This window comes from Hemitrygon akajei, chromosome 5, assembly GCF_048418815.1.
Source record: "Hemitrygon akajei chromosome 5, sHemAka1.3, whole genome shotgun sequence".
Taxonomy (NCBI): Eukaryota; Metazoa; Chordata; class Chondrichthyes; order Myliobatiformes; family Dasyatidae; genus Hemitrygon; species Hemitrygon akajei.
Genome location: NC_133128.1, coordinates 46,843,036 through 46,863,902, shown reverse-complemented (window position 1 = coordinate 46,863,902; position 20,867 = coordinate 46,843,036). Strand labels below are relative to the sequence as shown.

The following is a 20,867-nucleotide window of genomic DNA, read 5'->3' as shown; positions in this document are numbered from 1 at the left end:
TCTTCAAGCTTGACTTGTTCAAATCCCCCACAATGGAGGCATAAGGGAGCACTACTTTGTGCCTGCTCCTCCAGTGCCAGCCCAACTTTGGCTGAGGTGGACTGTACACTACTACCGGGATGATGGTGGAAGCTCCCTCAGCAGATAGGATAGTATAACATTTGACTGCTAGATGTTTTAGGTCAGATGAGCAGGATTGAGACAGAAATGCTATGTCTGTGCACCATGATGAGTTAATCATGAAGCATACTCCACTTCCTCTACCCTTGTAAGACTAAGCTGACCTGTCTTTTGCAGAGAATGGTGAAGCCATTGGGTTGCAGTGCTGTATCAAAATGAGGGGGAATAGCCATGTTTCCATGAAGCAAAGTATACAGCAGTCCCTGATATCCCTCTTGTACAGCAATCTTGTTCTGAGGTCTTCAGTTTTACTTTCCTGAGACTGTGCATTTGCCAGTAGGATAGTTGGGACTGAGGGTTTAAGGCAACTGCGCTTCAATCGTACCAGTAGACCAGTGTGCTGTACCCACTTTTGTTTCCTTAAAGGGAAGCTACATTAGCAACCCAAATCTGATTTTGAGTATTGATAGATTTTTTAAACATCTTAAAATGAAGTACATGCTATGACTGTGGATTTCAGCTTAGTAGTCCTAAACAGGAATATCTGATGATTCCTACTGGAGCTGCACACAAAGTCACTACTTACCAGTGCCACCTTACCATAATGGCATTATTGTAACTGCTACACTACTGTGATGCTTCTGCAGATTCTATTCTGATAATTTGCTGATCAATTGCACAATCTGCATTGGATTTTTCCATTATTGAGAAGAAAATCCAAAGTAAGCATTGAATGCAATTTACTGGGTTGAGAAGAAGCGCAAATGAATTACTGTTTCATCAGGAAAGACTGTTTGGGTTGCTGGATAATGGGAAGGGGAAAAGGTACAAGGGTAAGTATTTCATCTCCTGTGGTTGCACAAGAAAGTGCTGTGAGAAAGTGGGTGGTTGGTGGGGAAGGATAAGTTGACCAGGCAGTCTCCTCTCCTTGTCGAATTATGGTTATGGAACCTTGTTAAAAGTGGTGGAAATTATGATGGATGATCTACTGAATGCAAGATCTGGTGGGCGGAAAGCAAGAATCAGGGAACTCCGATCTTTAACTTGGCTGTGGTTAGAGGGGATGACATGCTGGACATGGTAGAGGAGAAGCTGTGGTTAAGGATCAAAGAAAGTACTCTAGAGACATTTTCCCACCCATCGTTTCCCCACTTTCTTCGTAACTTAACATTAATTTGTTTTCTGACTTTTCCAGTTCTGAAAAGGGGCTTCAGTCTGAAACTTTAACTCAGTTTTGTTTTCCAGATGTTGTCTGATCTGCTGTGTTCTTCCAGCATTTATTGTTTTCATTTCAGATTTCCAACATTTGTAGCATTTCAGTTTTTGATTTCAAAAACAACATGGTGACACAGTTAATAGAGTTGCTATCTCAGAGCTTGAGATCCAGGTTCAATCCTGACCTTATCCTGCCGTATGTGTGAAGTTTTCATGGTCTCCATGTGACTTCATTTGGTTCCACTGGTCATCACAGTTTCCTCACACATATCAAAGCCATGCTTGCTGATACATTTACTGGCCATGGCAAATTGGCTCTAGTTATAGCTGAGTGATAGAATCTGAGGCAGAGTTGATGAAAATGTGTGGAGAAGAAAAATTTGGAATTCATGTAGGATTAGTGTAAATGGGTAGTTAATAGTCAGTACAGGCTTGGTGGATGAAGGCCTTTTATTGTGCAGCATTTCTGCACGACCATCAAAAGGCTCATCTCGAGCCCCAAGATCCAACAGCACACACGGAGAAAAGAAACATACTCTACCAATCCAATGTGGAGACTGCCCCGAACACTATGTTTGGGGAGAAAAGTATCCACGAGACTACATTAACATCAGCCAGCCGTAAAAAGTCCTGATTTTCTCTCACTCATCTCAGTACATGAGGAGGAAGAAGAACACAAGTTCATCTGGAGCTACAGAAATCCTGGCAGAAGCACAATAAATCAAGAGAGTTCTTAGAAGTTTGGTTCTCAACAGAAGACTCTATTAACAAACGTATTGAACTGGACACAATTTACAAACCTGTGCGTCCGTGGGATCGGGGCCAAGGGGGGAGCCACGGACACCTTAGGAACCAAAGCTCCCAATGACCAACAGCCAGGGATAGGGGCCAGTTAAGATTACCCAGCTATCTGGTTGGCTGGGACCCAGCAGTGACTAGCGGCCAGTGCAAAAGCCAACCAATCAGAATAAGTCAGACCAACATAAACGCGAGCACTCCACAGAAACAACACTCAGTTGCGCACTAATGATGTCACCTTGACTAGTGAAACGTTTGAGACCTAACCTCCCGGCTCAGCGAACAACACTACAAACAAGTAGCCAACCCGAGACATCAATCTTCTCTTTCGTTTCAAATTCGGGAAGCCTCTCCATAGACTGCTACCTGAATTGCAACACGATCAAGTGGTGGGAATTGAAAGTAGACAAGACATCCATCGCACTGTATTTCCATCCATGTTTATGCCAAACTCTTGTCCTACTTTAATATCTGCTGACATGGGAAAATCCTGCCTTAAACAAAGAGAACCAAATGTGAAGATTAATTACTAGCCAAAGCTCTCCAGCACACAATTTTCTAACACATACGATGCAGATATAAAATCAAGATTCAAGATTGTTTAATGTCATTTCTAGTGTACAAGTATAAAGGAAAATGAAATAACTGGTACTCCAGATCTGATGTTATACAAACAAACTAAGAAAAAGAGCACAATAATAAAAAATACCCTAAATAAATACATAAGGTAGCTTATATACATACTTTAGATTGATTATATGTACATAAAGTGACAGTAGTACTGTACGTAAGGTGAATGGCAGAGAATAATTAAGTAATGGTGGTAGACTGAGTTAGTCATGCCTTTATAATTTTCTAAGGTTGCCAAGCAATGATAGCTAAACTACTTAAAGCTGACAATCAATGGAGGAAGCATATTCAACTTTCCAATCCCACTTCTATTTTTACTGATATTTGGGTTTTCACCTTTTGCATTCTTGTTCTGGCTGTTCTGGCCCTTCACCACTGGGTTTTCCTGTGGAATTTCTCTTTCTGATTTACGGGGAGAGAGAGGAGAAACAGACCATGATCAAGCAGGTAATGCAACACACCAGTTACCTGTGAAGCACCTTTGTGTTGTGAACCAGCTCAAAACATGCAGTGACAGACAGCCCCTCATCAAGTCTCTTTCTTTCCCACCCAGGAGTCCAGCAGCTTATCAGAGTTGCCCTTCGAAACCACACTGAGGCTGTGACTTGCACGCAATGCATATTTCAAGATACTGTGGTTGGCCGCTGGTAATTGGGGGAACGCTTTTTTCCTGTAGTTGTGAAACACTCTCAGCAGGAAGTGAAAGGTGCACATCCAGCACACAAATTTCTGATGCTGTAGTAACACCTGCAGGGAAAGTGACTGATTGTACCTACAGCTGGTACTGTTTGCCAAAGAAGGGTGTGATCCACAGCTTAGACTGTTGTTTTAAAAAATAAATTCTGAGCACAATTCAGAGCTTGACAAAAAAGTGCAACATCCCATAATGTGCTAGAAAAGCTGTTCTTGCATATACTGACTGTGACAGCAGAACAGCTACATGACAGTGAGGGCGAGGAGTCAGCTGCCTGACCTTTTGTAGGTTTTTTTTGATAATCCGCAGAGCTAATATCTTCAATACTCTCTAGACAGATGCTCCTTGCGTCTGAATTTTGTCTTAAAAACAACAGGAAATACTGATGAACAGGAGTTATCTACACACGAGCCTGGCAAGGATTTAGTTTGGTTTCAACCACTGAAAGCAGCTGATAGGTACATTCAAAGTTTTCATTGCCTTATTCAAAATGTACCCCATTAAAATCATATCAAACACAGGCAAAGTTACCAGAAAGGAATGGGGGAAACGAACCAATGTACTGTTTGCTCGAGCCGGGAGCGGGCATTGGGACAGTAACATAACGCAAAGGGTCAGCTGCTGTTTCCATTGTTTGTGGCAACAGGATTTTATCATAAAGTTACATTTCAGTCACAAGTAAATGTGGTCAGGAAGAAGGTGAACTGATCATTTTTGGGATTGTTAGACAAATGGTCACGAGTTTTGCATGTAGCTTAGCTTGCAGAAGGAGATTCCAGAGTCAGCTGTTCCATTATGTTTGCTGTAATCTTCCAACCATGTGTAAAAACATTTCACTACAGATTAGGGAAGTCTGGTTTATTATCATTTACATTTAAAAAAATCCCTTATCAGGACTCTTGCATAACTTGTGATAATTATATTACTGGCCTACTTTAAATGTAGAGGACAGAGAAAGACTTTAGTCCTACACTGTACAGAACAATAGTCTATTTTGCCTTCAAATGGGTAAATGTTAAGATAAAATACTGCAAGCACTCATCAGGGGTGACAGTAACAGCAGAGTGGTGCTTCATGTGGTGCAATTAACTCATAAATTCAGCATCCTGGTTGGATTCTGACCTCGGGTGCTCTCCGTGTGGAGTCTGCCTGCACATCCGACACGGGTGTTCAAGTCAAATCAAGTCACTTTTTATTGTCATTTCGACCATAACTGCTGGTATAGTACATGGTAAAAATGAGACAACCTTTTTTCAGGACCGTGGTGTTACAAGAAACAGTACAAAAACTAGACTGAACTATGTAAAAACAACACTGAAAAAATCTACACTAGACTACAGACCTACCCAGGACTGCATAGAGTGCACAAAACAGTGCAGGCATTACAATAAATAATAAACAAGACAATAGGGCAGTAAGGTGTCAGTCCAGGCTCTGGGTATTGAGGAGTCTGCTAGCTTGGGGGAAGAAGCTGTTACATAGTCTGGTCGTGAGAGCCCGAATGCTTCGATGCCTTTTCCCAGACAGCAGGAGGGAGATGAGTTTGTATGAGGGGTGCGTGGGGTCCTTCATAATGCTGTTTCCTTTGCGGATGCGGCATGTAGTGTAAATGTCTGTAATAGCGGGAAGAAAGACCCTGATGATCTTCTCAGCTGACCTCACTATCCGCTGCAGGGTCTTGCGATCCGAGGTGGTGCAATTTCTGAACCAGGCAGTGATGCAGCTGCTCAGGATGCTCGCAATACAACCCCTGTAAGAATGTGATGAGGATGGCGGGTGGGAGATGGACTTTCCTCAGCCTTCGCAGAAAGTAGACGCTGCTGGGCTTTCTTTGCTATGGAGCTGGTGTTGAGGGACCAGGTGAGATTCTCCGTCAGGTGAACACCAAGAAATCTGGTGCTCTTTACGATCCCTACCGAGGAGCCATTGATGTTCGGCCAGGAGTGGTCGCTCCGTGCCCTCCTGAAGTCAACAACCATCTCTTTTGTTCACATTCAGAGACAGGTTGTTGGCTCTGCACCAGTCTGTTAGCTGCTGCACCTCCTCTCTGTAAGCTGACTCGTCGTTCTTGCTGATGAGCCCCACCACGGTCCTGTCATCGGCGATCCTGATGACGGTGTTCTGGTTTCCTCCCACATCAGAGACTTGCTGCTGGGTAGGTTCAGTGTAAATAGTGTTCATGTACAATGGGCAGTGGGGGAGTTGGGCGTGGCTGGGATGTTATCTGATGCATGAGGGAGTGAGTTACAATCAGGTATGTGAGGGAATGGGACTGCTCTGAGTGTCAGCAAGCACTCAACAAGTCGGATTGCCTTGTAAATCACACAGAAATATGGAATGATCAGAGTTAAATGTCTCAGGCTGAAATAAAAATCCTTCGTCAGAACTGCAAAAGAAATGAAAATTAGTCTTATTTTGGAGAGAGGGTAGGTTGGGTGAAATAAACTGAAGTCAGTACTTGTGTTTGGATAAGCTGTTGAAGATGTAATCTGTTGGATGGTTTAAGTTTCAAAATACTTAAGTCATTAATTTCAGCCTCTCCCACAACCCATGCAAGTTTGTATCTGTCCCTGATAATTGTGTGAATGTAAAATAGATAAAGATTGAATAATATTTTAGAGCTAATTGTTGCCTCCATTTCCATTTCACATTTAAGAAATTTGATTCCCCACCCCCTGTAACTTCAGTGCATCTCTGGAAATCTCCCATTCCAATACTGAGACCTGCATACATGAACACCGCATTATTCCAGGCATCCAGAGTTCTCTCTGGCTCATCATTCTCTTGATCCTTGACTTTCATTTCCACCTACATTGCCCATTCAGTTCTCTACTGTGTCCTCCAGCTCAACAAACCCTCTCCTGAGTTTTGTATTCCTTTGTAGCTTTTTACACATTTTTCATTCCCAAATACATTCTTCCTTCCTGTTGGGTAAGGGCTCCAATCCACAAGTTCAGCTTTTCCCTTCCTAGACCACCCTCTTAAGACCCTTCCAAAATCTCGCTTTTAGTTTTGGGATTTTTGCTTTACCTGATCATGTCCCCCGTCAAGGACTGTGACCTTTTTCCCTGTTCAAAAATTATTTATTACTTTTCTGCTTTAGGAACATTAATACAGGTACTTTCCAATTGAACATTATTTTTGACAGTACTGTGAGAAAGACTTAGGCACATATAGCTAGGGTGCCGAAGATCTTTGTACAGTGCTGTAGTAATTTTATGTATTGCACTGTACTGCTACTGCAAAAAAAAATCATGACATGAGGGTGATGATAAAACTGATTCTGAGCTGGGTCTCTATTGTAGACTGGGGCAGGGAGAGGGGAATCCTGTTTGGGGAAAGGGAAAGAGATAGAAGGGGGAGGAGGAGGAGCACCAGAGAGACATTCTGTAATGATCAATAAGCACTTGTTGCCATTGCCTGCACTCGCACAATCTTCCACCCCCGGCATTTCTTCTCTGCTACCTGTCCACACCCTCCCCACGGCGCTCCACCCCCGCCATTCCCAACATCCTTTGCTCCCGCCAGGTTTGCAAACTTGCTCACCGTTCCATGTGACAAATGGAGTACCGTGCAAACATCTGATGCCTCCCAGGCTATATGTGCCCAAGACTTTTGCACATGGGCTGCAGGGGGATGTCTGTATTTCTGTTTCCATCACCTCAAAAGGCTGTTCATCAATCCCATAGCCTGTTCCCACCCAGACACAAACGGAATGTTCACTCCGCCCCTCCGATTCACACACACCTCTACACACTGTTCACTTCCTCTTCTCCAGCAAACTCGACATCCCCTCCATTTCACGTACACCGATTGTGCACTCTCCGCCTCGTACACACACATTCACATCATCATTATTACTCAATCTCTCCCCGCAGGTGATTGCTCACATTAGTACTGACTTACACTCCCTGACAAACCAGACAGCCAACCCCCATCCTTTGACATCTGCCCATTTGAACCACAGCCGCCGTGATAGTGACCCGCCGCCCTTCGGAAGCGCTTAAGTTTTAATGAGGACAAGTGTGACACAATTCACACCCCAAGGCGGCTCCCCTTATTTATTTAGTACCTGATTTCTCGGACACAACATATTTGGAGGAACTAATGAATTTAGTTCCTCGGTGAACTTCTACAGATGTTAGTACTGCTGGTCCTCGGTGGTTTTAGAGGGTTTACATGGAACTACCGCTCATACTCGTGGTTAACAGAGTCTGCCAGTTGCTTCTGAAACTTCCTTTTCAGCTGAGTGCAGGTCAGACAGCCGCCTGAGTTCAGAGTGCGATGGAGCAGCCCCGACTGGCATTTGTGAAGATCGAAGCTTTCCTTCTGTTTTATTTGATTCTCCAATTTGGTGAGTAGTGAGTTCTGCAGTTGTAACTTATTTGCCGTGTGGATTAGGCGCTCCTGTTTTCCGTATGACCAAATGTCACACCAACATTCAGCTCTGCCTGAAAATTACGGCACTGAAAGCCGCACCTTTTTGGAACCGCTCAATTAACGATCCTAAATCAGAGAGCGGCTGCAAAAAAAAACAGTAAAATCTTCTCATTATGGTAATTATTAACATTTCAGAGAGACGGGCTTGGATTTGTATAATGTCTTTCATGTTTCGGGTATTCACACTGCATGAACTACTTCAAGGCACCATTGTACTTTATACAATGTTTCAGCAAAAATAGTTGAGTTATAAATATAGGCCTGGTCACATTTGGGGGTGTTTGGCAATGCAGTACCTTGTGTTCCTTCACACGTTTCTGAGAAAGTAGAATTGCATTTAACAGTGCAGTGCCAGTCTTTAATGATGTGCAGCATGGGCACTCTTCCCTGGGAGTTACACTGGCAGTGGCGTTTGAATTATCCCACTTCATTCAAACGAGCTTCCCAGAACAAAGTATGTGATAGGTGGCCGTCACCGTGCATCCCAAGCGCTGCGTTATTAAACATTTGCAATTGCAAATAAAACCTGAAAACTGTGGAAACAATTTAGCAAGTGTGACACAACCACCGACAGAGAAACGTGGTAAAAGAGCCAGCAGTTATTCAGAATGTCTTTAGAAATACGATTGTAAACCTTGTTCTGAAATTCACACTAGTGCCCTTAGAAAATATAGACTGGCTTGCCAATCTATTCCAAAATTCACAATGTTACTGTTGTTGTGTACACTTGGATAAATTTTTAGTCTTCCTTTAATCTGGCAAAAAAATAAAGGAAATTCTCCATACGGTGCTCAGTAGGTCAATTAATTCACAACAGCTACTCTAATCACCGCAATAGAACATTTTGAATGAAGTGCTTTAGAAAATGTTTGTTATTTACATCCATGACATAAAGGTATGCTGTTAAAGATTTATCAGTAATTATTTATGGATTAGATCTCATGAATTTAAATCATTAGTAAGAACATTAGAAATAGAAGTTATTTGGCTCCTCTTTCCCGCTCCTCTATTCAATAAGATTATGGCTAACCTCTTACTTCAGTGCCTCCTCTCTGCACTAATCCATTGATTCTCTTAATGTCCAAAAATCTATTGATCTTTGGTCCTGAGTAGATTTGTGACTGGGTCTCCACAAGTTCCGAGGATTGAAATGATTCACTACCCTGGTGAAGAGTTTTTTTTCATCTCAATCCTGAATGGCGGAGTCTGTCTTTTGTGACAGTGGCTCCTGGTTGTAGACAACATACCCAAGGAAAACATTATCCCTGTATGTCATCTGACAACCCCTGAATATGCTTTTTGTAAGATTGTCTCCCATTATTTTAAACTCAAGAGCATATAGGTCCAGTCTGCCAAACTGCATCTCACAGAACATCCCTCCTGATCTGATTGAAATCAGCAGATCAGGCAGCACCTGGGGGGGCTGGGGGATGGTCAACATTTTTGAGTGACGACCCTCCAGCAGGTCTCTGCTCCAGATTCTAACATTTGTAGTCTCTTGTGCTTTGTCCCATTCTGGTGAAACATTGTTGCACTTGCTATATGTTAGTGTATTTTCTTTGGGTAGTACAGACTATTTCATAATACTCAGTGACTTTATATTGCAGTATGATGTCTTCATCTTTGTGTTCTTATGATAAAGACTGCTTCCTAGTGGAATTTCCTTCTCCAATTGAACATTTACACCTATTTACCTCCATGTCGCATCTGCTTCTTGATGGCACTTCAAACTGTGAATTTAAGCGATGCATTATAGCAGATGTAATCTTAGTGCAGATTCCTGTTCAGCAAGTTTTGTCATTGGCCCAGTGTTTCGTAGTTGTTCTCATGGTATTGCTATTGAACCTAGCCTCCAGCTAGCTTCCCAATGGAGTGGAGTAAATCCATGGAATAAAAAGACATTGTTCCTTGATTGCCAGTGCTCCAACTCTGAGTCACCGTGTGCACTCTCTGCTTGGATATACAAGTCTTGTTTACTAAGCTAGAGAAATCTCTTTAATATTTGAAAAATCTCGATGCCATACTGGACAGCTGGACAGCTCTGTCCTTCAACAATAAAGATTTGCAACAAATCCTGGAAAGTGTGCAAAATGCATACTCTGTCTTGAGAGACAGCTCTCAACAAAAGCACGCATTCATGAAATTTGCTGATAATGATGCATTGCTTCCGTAGTGTGTCAACACAGCGTCTGGCTATCTGAGGAAGACAATGTTTGAAGATCAGGACCTTTAACCCCAAACAAGGTTCGTGGTCTATCAGGCAGTAGTGACTGTTGCCCTCCTCAATCCTTCTCTGACATGGACCACATAGAGTGGGTACATCAAAACACTGGGGGGAGGGGCATGGGGGATATTAGTAATGGTGCCTGTGTAAAATCCTCTAGTGGTAGGGTAAGCAAACAAATATCAACATCCTTATAACTGTGATGAAAGTACCTCAATTAGTTCTGATGACTACGCAATAGCATTTGTAGACTCAGTTTGTGAAAGAGATGTTCTACTCTGAGCTCTAACAGCAGAATGCTAGGTGATCAGAGGAAGAGATACAAGGTAGTTCTAGGGATTTATCACAATCAGAATCAGGTTTAATATCATTCCCATAAGTGGTGAAGTTTGTTGTTTTGCAGCAGCAGTACTTTACAATACATAATAATGAAAGCTATAAATTACAATAAGTATATATATAATTAAATTAAATAAGTAGTGCCAAAAAAGAGGAAAAATACTGAGGTAGTATTCATGGGTTCATTGTCCATTCAGAAGTCTAATGGTGGAGGGGAAGGAGCTGTTTCTGAAATGTTGAGAATGCATCTTCAGGCTCTTGTACCTTCTCTTTCATGGTAGCAATGAGAAGAGGTTATGTCCAGGGTGATGGGGGTCCTTAAAGATGGATGCTGCTTTTTTGAGTCATCGCCTTTTGAAGGTGTCCTTCAAAATGTTTTCAAGGTTATCCATCTTTAAGTCTGCAAAGGCATTAAGAACATCTTGTCTATTTATGGAGATCTGCAATATGTTGTCACTTATCCCTTCACTGAATTCTCCAACTATTTCCTTTGTGAATACAGTTTTTAAAAATTCTTTCAGGATCTCACCTATATCTTCTGTCCTCATGTGCAGATTGCCCCTGTTTTCTCTAATGACTTTGCTGGTCATTCTTTTCCCAATAATATTAATTTTTTTCCTTCCAGTGCATCTGGCAATTCAACTAAAACATAGTGGTAGCAATATTTGTTTAGTAAATGGCATCTGCAAAGTTACTTCTGTCAATCTTATTGTATAAAAATATACAGTATATTGTCTCTGACAAAGGTTTTCATTAAGGAACCAAACCATACTACCGTTATCCTTTCAGCAATGAAATATATTTGTACTTCTTTAACTAAATGTGTTATAGTGAAATCCTACTAAATAGAAAAGATCCTACCCTGTCAAGACCCTGTGGTGTCTCATAAATGATGGCTACTCCATATTAAATTTTGGTACCGATAACTTTTATTTCTCATAAATGCAGTGAAATGAAATAATAATCAAACCTGAGGGCTGTCTAAATTGATTTTAAAAGTATTAATTTCCTTCATTTGTTTTACCAAAGCAAATGCCTTCGCTTTTTCCTGCACTGTATTCCATCTACATGGCACTCACATCTACAGCAATGACTAGAATGAACTCCTGCCTCAGTAAGGACCTGGACCCACTGCAATTTGCCTATCGCCACAATAGGTCAATGGTAGGCATAATCTCAATGGCTCTTCATGTGGCCTTAGACATGCTGGACAATACGAACACCTCTGTCAGGATGCTGTTCATCGACTATAGCTCAGCATTTAACACCATTATTCCCACAATCCTGATTGATAAGTTACAGGACCTGGGCCTCTGTACCTCACTCTGCAATTGGATCCTCAACTTCCTAACCGGAAGACCACAATCTGTGCGGATTGGCGATAATATCTTCTCCTCACTGACAATCAACATTGGTGCACCTCAGAGGTCTGTGCTTGGCCTACTGCTCTACTCTCTCTATACACATGACTGTGTAGCTAGGCATAGCTGAAATACCACCTATAAACTTGCTGACGATACAACCATTGTTGGTAGAATCTCAGCTGGAGACAAGAGGGCATATAGGAATGAGAAATACCAACTATTGGGGTAGTGTTGCTGCAATGACCTTGCACTTCATGTCAGTAAGACGAAAGAGCTGATTGTGGACTTCAGGAAGGGTAAGACGAAGGAACACATACCAATCCTCATAGAGGGATCAGAAATGGAGAGAGTGAGCAGCTTCAAGTTCCTGGGTGTCAAGATCTCTGAGGACCTAACCTCATCCCAAAATATCGATGCAGCGATAAAGAAGCCAAGACAGTGACTGTACTTCATTAGGAGTTTGAAGAGATTTGCTATGTCAACAAAAACACCCAAAAACCTCTATAGATGTACCATGGAGAGCATTCTGACAGGCTGCATCATTGTCTGCTATGGGTGGGGGGGGGCACTACTGCACAGGACTAAAAGAAGCTGCAGAGAGTCATAAATTTAGTCGGCTACATCCTTGGTACGAGCTTACAAAGTACCTGGAACATCTTCAAGGAGCAGTGTTTCAGAAAGGCAGCGTCCATTATTAAGGACCCCCAGCACCCAGGGCATGCCCTTTTCTCACTGTTACCATCAGGTTAGGAAAAAACAGAAGCCTGAAAGCACAAACTCAGCAATTCAGGAACAGCTTCTTCCTCTCTACGATCCAATTCCTAAATGGACATTGAACTCGTGAACACTCCCTCACTCTTTTAATATACTATTTTGGTTTTTGCACGATTTTTAATCTATTCAATATACATATACTTTTATTTATTTTTCTTCTATATTATTTATTGTATTTAACTGCTGCTACTAAGTTAACAAATTTCACAACACACGTTGGTGATAATAAACCTGATTCTGATTCTGTTTTCTAGTCACCCATTCACATAGCCTGTCAAGATCCTTTTGATCCACATTGGATTTTGTCAGTAAATCTGCATGTATTACACTAAAAAGTCTCGCTGAAGTCAAATATAGATTGTGAACAACTGGGACTTCAGTTATACCGTCCAATCTTCAGACTGTGCTAGTTCATTAATATTAATCCAATGTGCTTTAATTTTGTTAAATAATCTCTTGAGTGATATCCTTTGGAAGGCTTTCTGAAAGTCCAAGCTATTCCATCAAATGCAACCTCAGATTATTTCTTAACTGATTTATCAAAAATTATTTACCTTTTCATTATTTACATTAACTCTGCCTAATCGTACTTTTACCTTCAAAGAGTTGTTACAAGAATCACCTCTTGTAATAATAAGTGAGGCACAGACCAAGTAATTTTTATTGTCTCAAATAAAATGCATCTGGTTTCACACACTAACTACCTGTGTGCACCCCACTAGAATCCCTGACCCTCCAATAACAGTCAATGAAGAGAAAAGGTATTACCCAGGAAAGGAATCTATGTTGGCCAGGCATTCCTCATGGTCCTGATCTCCACATGTCCATGCGGTCCTCCTTATCTGGAATGGTTGGTCTTTGGTTTCTGGAGAGTTATTGGCCCTTCGCATTCGGAGCTCCTGACTCTTAGAGTGTTCCTCATCAGCTGAACTGGTGGATCTCCTACCCATTGGCTCAAGGTCACCTCATCTACCTGGGTCACCTTCATACTGCTTCTAGTCCAGGGCTACAACCAACATTGTTTCATGGTTCTGCCCCTGCCCTACCCCCCCCCCCCACCCCCCAGCCTTGTGTGTTTCAACACTGACTGGTCTAAACAAGTTAAACAAGGCAACCCAGACAGAGTCTAACAAGATTACAGATGGCTTCTTTGGTAGGCCTGACATTTTACATAATGTATAGCTACTCGTCTGAGAATGGTCTCCGGTTTACCCGATGCTCCTTGTGTTCACATTCAGTTGCTCTGTTTGGGTTATCCCAGAGCAAGGATAATTCAGAATCCACAAAATGGAGGGAAACAGGGACAATTACTTTGTTTGCTTCCCCTGTCCATGATTCATCAAATCCACCAATTTGTGGACTGCAGTTCCTTCTGGCCAACATCTCCTCCTCTTGATCCAAAGATCATTAGGATCTTAGGATCATTATCCTCCTCTCATTCAGTTGACTGCCTGTAGTACTGCCACTTAACCCCTACATTCTATAAATAAAACTAACATTTACTAACCAAATTCATGTACTTTATACTGACAATTGTCTCTGCTGTTTCATAAAAACATTATCCTCTATTTTTTCATTGTTTCAGGTTTCCACCTTTTCAGTTGATGTACATTAAACATTACAATTATCAGGGTATATAAAATTAGTATTACAGCAGCATGTGATACTACTCTCGCCCACGGATGTATTTAAACATTTGTTCCCCAATTCCAAAACTTACTCCACTAGCCTGGGTTACTCAATATTTTATTTGCCTTGCCAGCTGGTGTTTAATTTCTTTAGTGTGGTTAGTCCATTGTTGGATTATCTCCCTTGCCTCCTCCACAACACGTGTCCAGTCTGCGGTTAAGTGAAGAATTGGTGGCAACTCTGTGACAATATTGTCTCACAGATATTCATCTGTATCAGTGTGTTGGATCTTGAAATTCTCTGTCATTACTGCGTCTCCTGCTGGCTGAGGCAAAGTTGGTCCCCCAAAGGCCAGATCTAATGTCACATTTCCTATGGCGACATTGTGACTTTCCAAAGGGTATGATTCCACCCCTTGGTATAACTTGCGGTTGCTGTTACTATATGCCTGTCCCAACAATACATATTGTAAGATAGACTGATTATTCACAAACAAAATAGACAATGAACAATTTTCATTAAGTACTGAAACTACAATTTGTAAGCTTCTGCTTTGTCATTTCTTCTGGACAAGACCAATGGTCTCCCCTTAATGGCATCTTAATAAATCTATCCTTTTCCCATTACCATTCATAACAATAGCATGTGTTGGTGGGTTACTTAAGGATATCCATGTATTCTCGTTGTATTTACCAATGCTGTGAACCCTTTCAAAGGGTAGGTTAAATTATTTTCACGCCAGGGAATGTGGAATACTGCTCCGACATAAAACCTTCCTTTACCTTCATCACAGGTACCCAGTACTCTGTTGGTTATTGTAAGACTTCTAATATGACTCAATAGTACCCATTCACCAACCCGTTCTTTTAGCTGCTAATCTGATACCAAATTTGGTACTTGATTTGTATCGAGTTGTAATAAATCACTGCCAATCATGGTAAGCAACCAACTAGCATATGTACCACAGATCTCAGTTTTATGCCTTTCATTAGACATGAAGTCAATAATCAGATTTGTTGTATCTTGAAGGGGCTTCAGAAATTTAACTGCATCCAGAGTTACCAAGGATGCATCTCGACCAATCTGATCAGTTTGTACCTGATCTTGATAATGTTTTCCAGTAATATCCAGTGTTTTTGCTGGAGAGGCTGTATCTGGTTTTTTTTAAATTCTACTATATCTAGGGTGTTGACTGTTGCTACCCCTGAGGCATAACCTGCTCCCACTTATTCCAATATTCCTCTTTACCTTCTATTTTTGATTGGCTTAAGCTCACTTCCTGCTTAGTTGTCTCCCAAGAAGGTGAGTAAATAATCGTTTCGTCGTAGGTGAGCACCATTCAGGCACCATTTCAGTTAGATAAAACAATTACCTGCACGTGCTGGTACCCCTGTACAGTGTGGTGTCTGCTATATTCGATTTTGATTTCCTCCCCTGACTCCCCCGCCCCCTCTCTGATAGTAACTAGGGGCGCAATCATGCACCGGCTCCTGTTGGGAGTGTGTCAGTGGGAGTTCCTTGGGAAATGGAGTTCCTCGTAACCATGTCTAGTAGCTTCATCTGAATTATCACGGCAATCAATACCTTCCTCTCCTCCTTCAGATCAAAAGCACACACCATTCCTCGCTGTGCAGCAAATTGGTCCTGCAGCTTTTGCATCTGCTTTTAAACAGGGCATGATCAGCAGTGTTACTCTTCCTTTCCTGTGCTGATTTCCGAATCACATTCATAGCCGTCTTTAAATCACCGCACTGTTTCCTTAATCCTTCCACTTCATCCTTCAGCTGCTTCCCCTTGCTTAACTTTTTCTTTAAGTAATTTCTCACACTTCAATTGAAATTGGTTTATATGAATCAAGTCCATATCTCTCTGACCCTGTAAGTCAGTAACCATTTCTCTAAACGTTTCTACCTCTTTCTGGAGCCTTTTGTGTTCTCTTTCTAACCTCTCTCCCTTGGCTTCTGCCTTTTGCTGATATTCTACGAATTCCTGTTGTAACCTATCTCGCTCAGCCCCGGCTTCTGCTTTATGCCGACATTCGTTTTCCGTTTCTAATCTGTGCCATTTTGCCTTACCATTCTGTCTTAATCCTATCAAATCTTCAATTAAACAGCCAACTGCTACAATCACAAACAAGAGGAAGTCTGCAGATGCTGGAAATCCAAGCAATTCACAAAATATGTTGGTGGAACTCAGCAGGCCAGGCAGCATCTTTGGAAAAGAGTACAGTTGACATTCAGGGCTGAGACTTTTCATCAAGACTAGAGGAAAAAAGATGAGGAGTCAGAGTTAGAAGGTGGGGGAGGGGAGGAAGAAACATAAGGTGATGGTGAAAGTGGGAAGGGGAGGGAGGGGTGCAGTGAACAGATAGGACATTGACTGGTGAAAGAGATAAAGTGCTGGAGAAGGGGGAATCTAATAGGAGAGGACAGAAGGCCATGGAAGCAAGAAAAGGGGGAGGAGCACCAGAGGGAAGCGATGAACAGATAAGGTGAGAGAGGGAGACAGGAACGGGCAATAGCGGAAGAGGGGCTGGGGCATTACCAGAAGTTTGAGAAATCGATGTTCATGCCATCAGGTTGGAGAAGATGTACTCCTTCTTCAAAGAAAGGGGATTCCCTTCCTCCACCATCAACACTGCCATCAACTGCCTCGCTTTCATTTTGTACACGTCTGCCCTTGCCCCATCCTCTCACCACCTCACCAGGGATAGGGTTCCTCTTGTCCTCACCTACCTCAACAGTAGCCTCTGCATCCAGCACATAATTCTCCAGAACTTATCACCAAAGGGATCCCACATCCTTCCCTCCCTTCCCCCCTCCCCATTTTCTGCTTTCTGCAGGGATCGCTTCCTACACCACTCCTTTGTCCATTCATCCCTCCTGGCACTTACCTTTGCAAGTGGAATAAGTGCTACACCTGCCCCTACACCTCTTCGCTCACTACAATCAGGGCCCCAAATAGTCTTTCCAGTTGAGGCAACACTTCACCAATGAGTCTATTAGGGTCATCTACTGTATCTGGTGCTCATAGTGTGGCCTCCTGTATATCAGTAAGACCCGATGTAGATTGAGACCGCATCTGCCAGAAAAAGCAGGCTATCCTAGTGTCGGCCCATTTTAATTCCACTTCCCATTCCCATCCCAACACGTCAATCCGTGGCCTCCTCTACTGCCACAATGAGGCCACACTTGGGTTGGAGGAACAACACCTTATATTCCATCTGGCTAGCCTCCAACCTGACGGCATGAACATAGTTTTCTCAAACTTCCAGTAATGCACCCCCTTCACCATTCCTCATTCCCTCTCTCACCTTATCTCCTCCCTCTGGTGCTCCTCCACCTTCCCTTTCTTCTATGGTCTTCCATCCTCTCTAATCAGATTCCCCCTTCTCCAGCCCTGTAACTCTTTCACCAATCAATTTCCCAGCTCTTTACTTCACCTCTCCCCCCACCTTCTTACACAGACTCCTCGTCTTTTTTCTCCAGTCCTGATGAAGGGTCTTTGCCCAGAACGTTGACTCTTTGGCCTGCTGAGTTCCTCCAGCATTTTGTATGTATTGCAGCAAACTGCCACTGGTGTTTGTAATTGTTTAAACTTACTACCTGACTGCTTCCCTTGAACAGTTTGACAAGGGGGATCTCCAGCAGTTTTCCATTCACAACAAACTCCTCATATTGCGGCCAGTTCCCCAACACATATTCCTGGAGTTATCTCTTACAATCAAAACATTCCAAATCCTTTGGATTTGCAGAATTTCCTGAATTCCTCATCCTGGGTTAGTACCTGCTAACTACCCAGCTCCAGATCTCTCTGTACCTCACCATGTGGACCAACTCAAGTTCAGTCTCCCACTGAACAAAGAGATTTATCCTTGAGTTCCCAACAGGGACGCCAATATTCTGTTCCACAAATCACTCCTTGTAATAATAATCAGTGAGGCACAGGAAATCTGGATTTACCAACAAGTAACTTTTATTGTCACAACTAAAAAGCACACGGGTTCACAAACTAACTACTTGTGTGCACGACCACTAGAATCCCTGACTCTCCAATAACAGTCAATGAAGACAGAAGATATTACCCAGGAAATGAGTCTACAGTGGCCAGGCGTTCCTCATAGTCCCGATCTCCATGTGTCCATAGGGTGCTACTTATCCACAGTGGTTGGTCTCTGGTTGCTGGAGAGTTAAAGCTGCTATGTATTTGGAGCTCCTGACTCCTAGGGTGTTCCTCATCTGTTGAACTGGTGGATCTTCATCCCACGGGCTTAAGGTCACCTCACCTACCTGGGTCGCCTTCTCAGTGGTTCTAGTCCAGGGCTACAACCAACATTGTTTCATGGTTTTGCCCCACCCCCAGTTTGATGCATGAGTCTTTCAACTCTGACTGATGCAAACCAGCGAAACTAGGTGACCCAGATAGATTATAATGCGATTACAGATTGCCTCTTTAGTAGGTCTGGCATTTTACGTAATGAATAGCTGCTTGTCTGAGAATGGTCTCCGGTTTAGCAGGTCGTTACCTGAAGCTCCTTGTGTCCACATTCAGTTGCTCTGATTGGGTTATCCCAGAGCAAGAATCAATTGAGAATCCACAAGATGGGGGGAAACAGAGACAATTGGTTTGTCTGCTTTCCCTGTCCTTGATTAATTGAAACCGCTAATTTATAGACTGTAGTTCCTTCTGGCTGACAGAGCCCTGCCATAATAACAGGCTATTGTATTTACTATAGACTTCTGACTTACTCATCTATAGTTCTGGTTCCTCTCTCCGACCAGTCCTAAATAGCTAGGTTACGTTTCTTTCCTTTAAGTCTGTAGGAACCATTTCTGAATCAATCACATTTTGGAAGATAACAACCAGTTTAACTTTAGAGGTGCCACTCCAATTCCGTAGGATAGTAGATCATCTGTTGTTGCTGATGAACTAGACACTGACAACTTGCACAGGTTCCTCAATCACACTGTATTTACTTGTGCACAGGAAGAACAGTACTTCTCCTGTAACCACACTGCTCTGAAGTTTGAACAAAAGAATGCAATTTTTAAAACAAAAATTTACTAGTTATATACAAATATTTATCCAATAGAAATCTTGTGCAGTCCTTAAGTACCAATCATAATACATATTTTAGGTGTTAGTAACTAATTAAATCTGCATATTACAGGCCAATAATACTGGAATTAATAATATAACTATGCTAGAATCCTTTGTTTGTGGCTTTATTTTGTCTTGGATTGCTTAGTGATCTGGGTTCCCAGTATTGGGAAATTGCGTACTAGGCAAGTTATAGCAATGGTTTACCATTGCCTTCTGCCAGGTGAGTTTTTTTTAGCAGATCACCAGCTCTTAACGGGAGCCAGCGGGATTCGAACTCTGGATCTCTCGCCCCAAAGTCCAGCGCTGATGCCACTGTAACACTTACCCAAAAAGGCTGGTATATGTCTAGGGGAAAAGGAGATCCAGCCACACACCAACCCCGCCTCCCGTACACGCAGGTGCTGTGAGAATCGAGTTTATCCCTCGCTCCCGCCGACAGTATCAAACCCACAACAAATACCGTTATGAAATACACTTTAAAGAGTTTACTAAAATTAAAAGAGTATTAGGCAATACAATATATATATACAAGGAAAAAAACAAAAGGCGCCAACTTATCAAAGTTCAGTCAGGGTAGTGCACTCGTTGGAGCTCAACCAGCGAACGATTCGACCCCTCGTCGCTTGCCTCCGACTTCAACGTCTTCCACCTCGGACTCCCCGGTGGTCTTCCGAGCACACGTCCACCTTCCTCGGCTCTCCCTCCCGACTCTCTTCACACTCCCAGCCCGCGCAACCCCTCCCCCAAGTTCCCAGCCTCACAAAACACAATAACATTCCCCATTGATTAACAAATGAATACAATTACCATATCAGCCATTCTAAAGCGAAACAACGGCGAGAGAAACATTTATCAGACAAAGAAGCATTCCTACTCGTAACTAACCAAAGACCCCATTTTGAGTAACATACACAGGACATTGTACACCACTATGCCACCAGCTGGCCCCAATAGCCATTGTTATTTAAGTTTTCCACTTCAGGACAGCTAAATTAATATCATGACATTAGTAAAATTATGATTGGTTGGTGTACCAAAGCAATGGTTGAAAGTAATTTCAATGATGTTATCTATGGATTTGTTGAATATATTGGACAAACAGTAAGCTGGTGTGTTTGTATCTGTGGTATAGTTCCTTGTGGTAAATGTCAAGCTAAAATCAAGTCCATGACAGCATACCACAAGAAAATGGATCAGAAGTACAGTGGGTTCCATGACCATTTCCTTCACTTTTTTTAGTGTTGAAGGCAGATCTACATCACTACACTTTCTTGACAACTTGGCATTACAAGGATTCATAGTATGCAACCAAGAATGGATGTTATTAAAACTTGCAATAGGGTAGAGGAGGGCATGCAGTCATAAAATAAGTCCTCAGCAAGTTTCAGGATCCTGACTGTTCTACTGTGGAGCCAGATCAAAGGTTGGGGTTTCTCTACAGAATAAGTAAGGATCACTTCCATTGTTCACATTGATTCAAGGACAGGGGCCTTGGAGTAGATTGGAGGCTTGTCAGGTGTCTGAGTCATCATCTGTC

General features: G+C 42.4%; 1 protein-coding gene across 1 annotated transcript in view; it reads left to right on the top strand.

Moving 5' to 3' along the window:
• Positions 1-7,378: 7,378 nt before the first annotated feature.
• LOC140727736 (immunoglobulin superfamily member 3-like) overlaps positions 7,379-20,867 on the top strand; it is a 61,721-nt gene continuing 48,232 nt past the window's right edge. Inside the window, exon 1 of the mRNA XM_073045440.1 lies at positions 7,379-7,811. Coding sequence (XP_072901541.1) covers positions 7,742-7,811 — 70 coding nt within the window. The 5' untranslated portion in view covers positions 7,379-7,741. The remainder of the gene's footprint in view (positions 7,812-20,867) is intronic.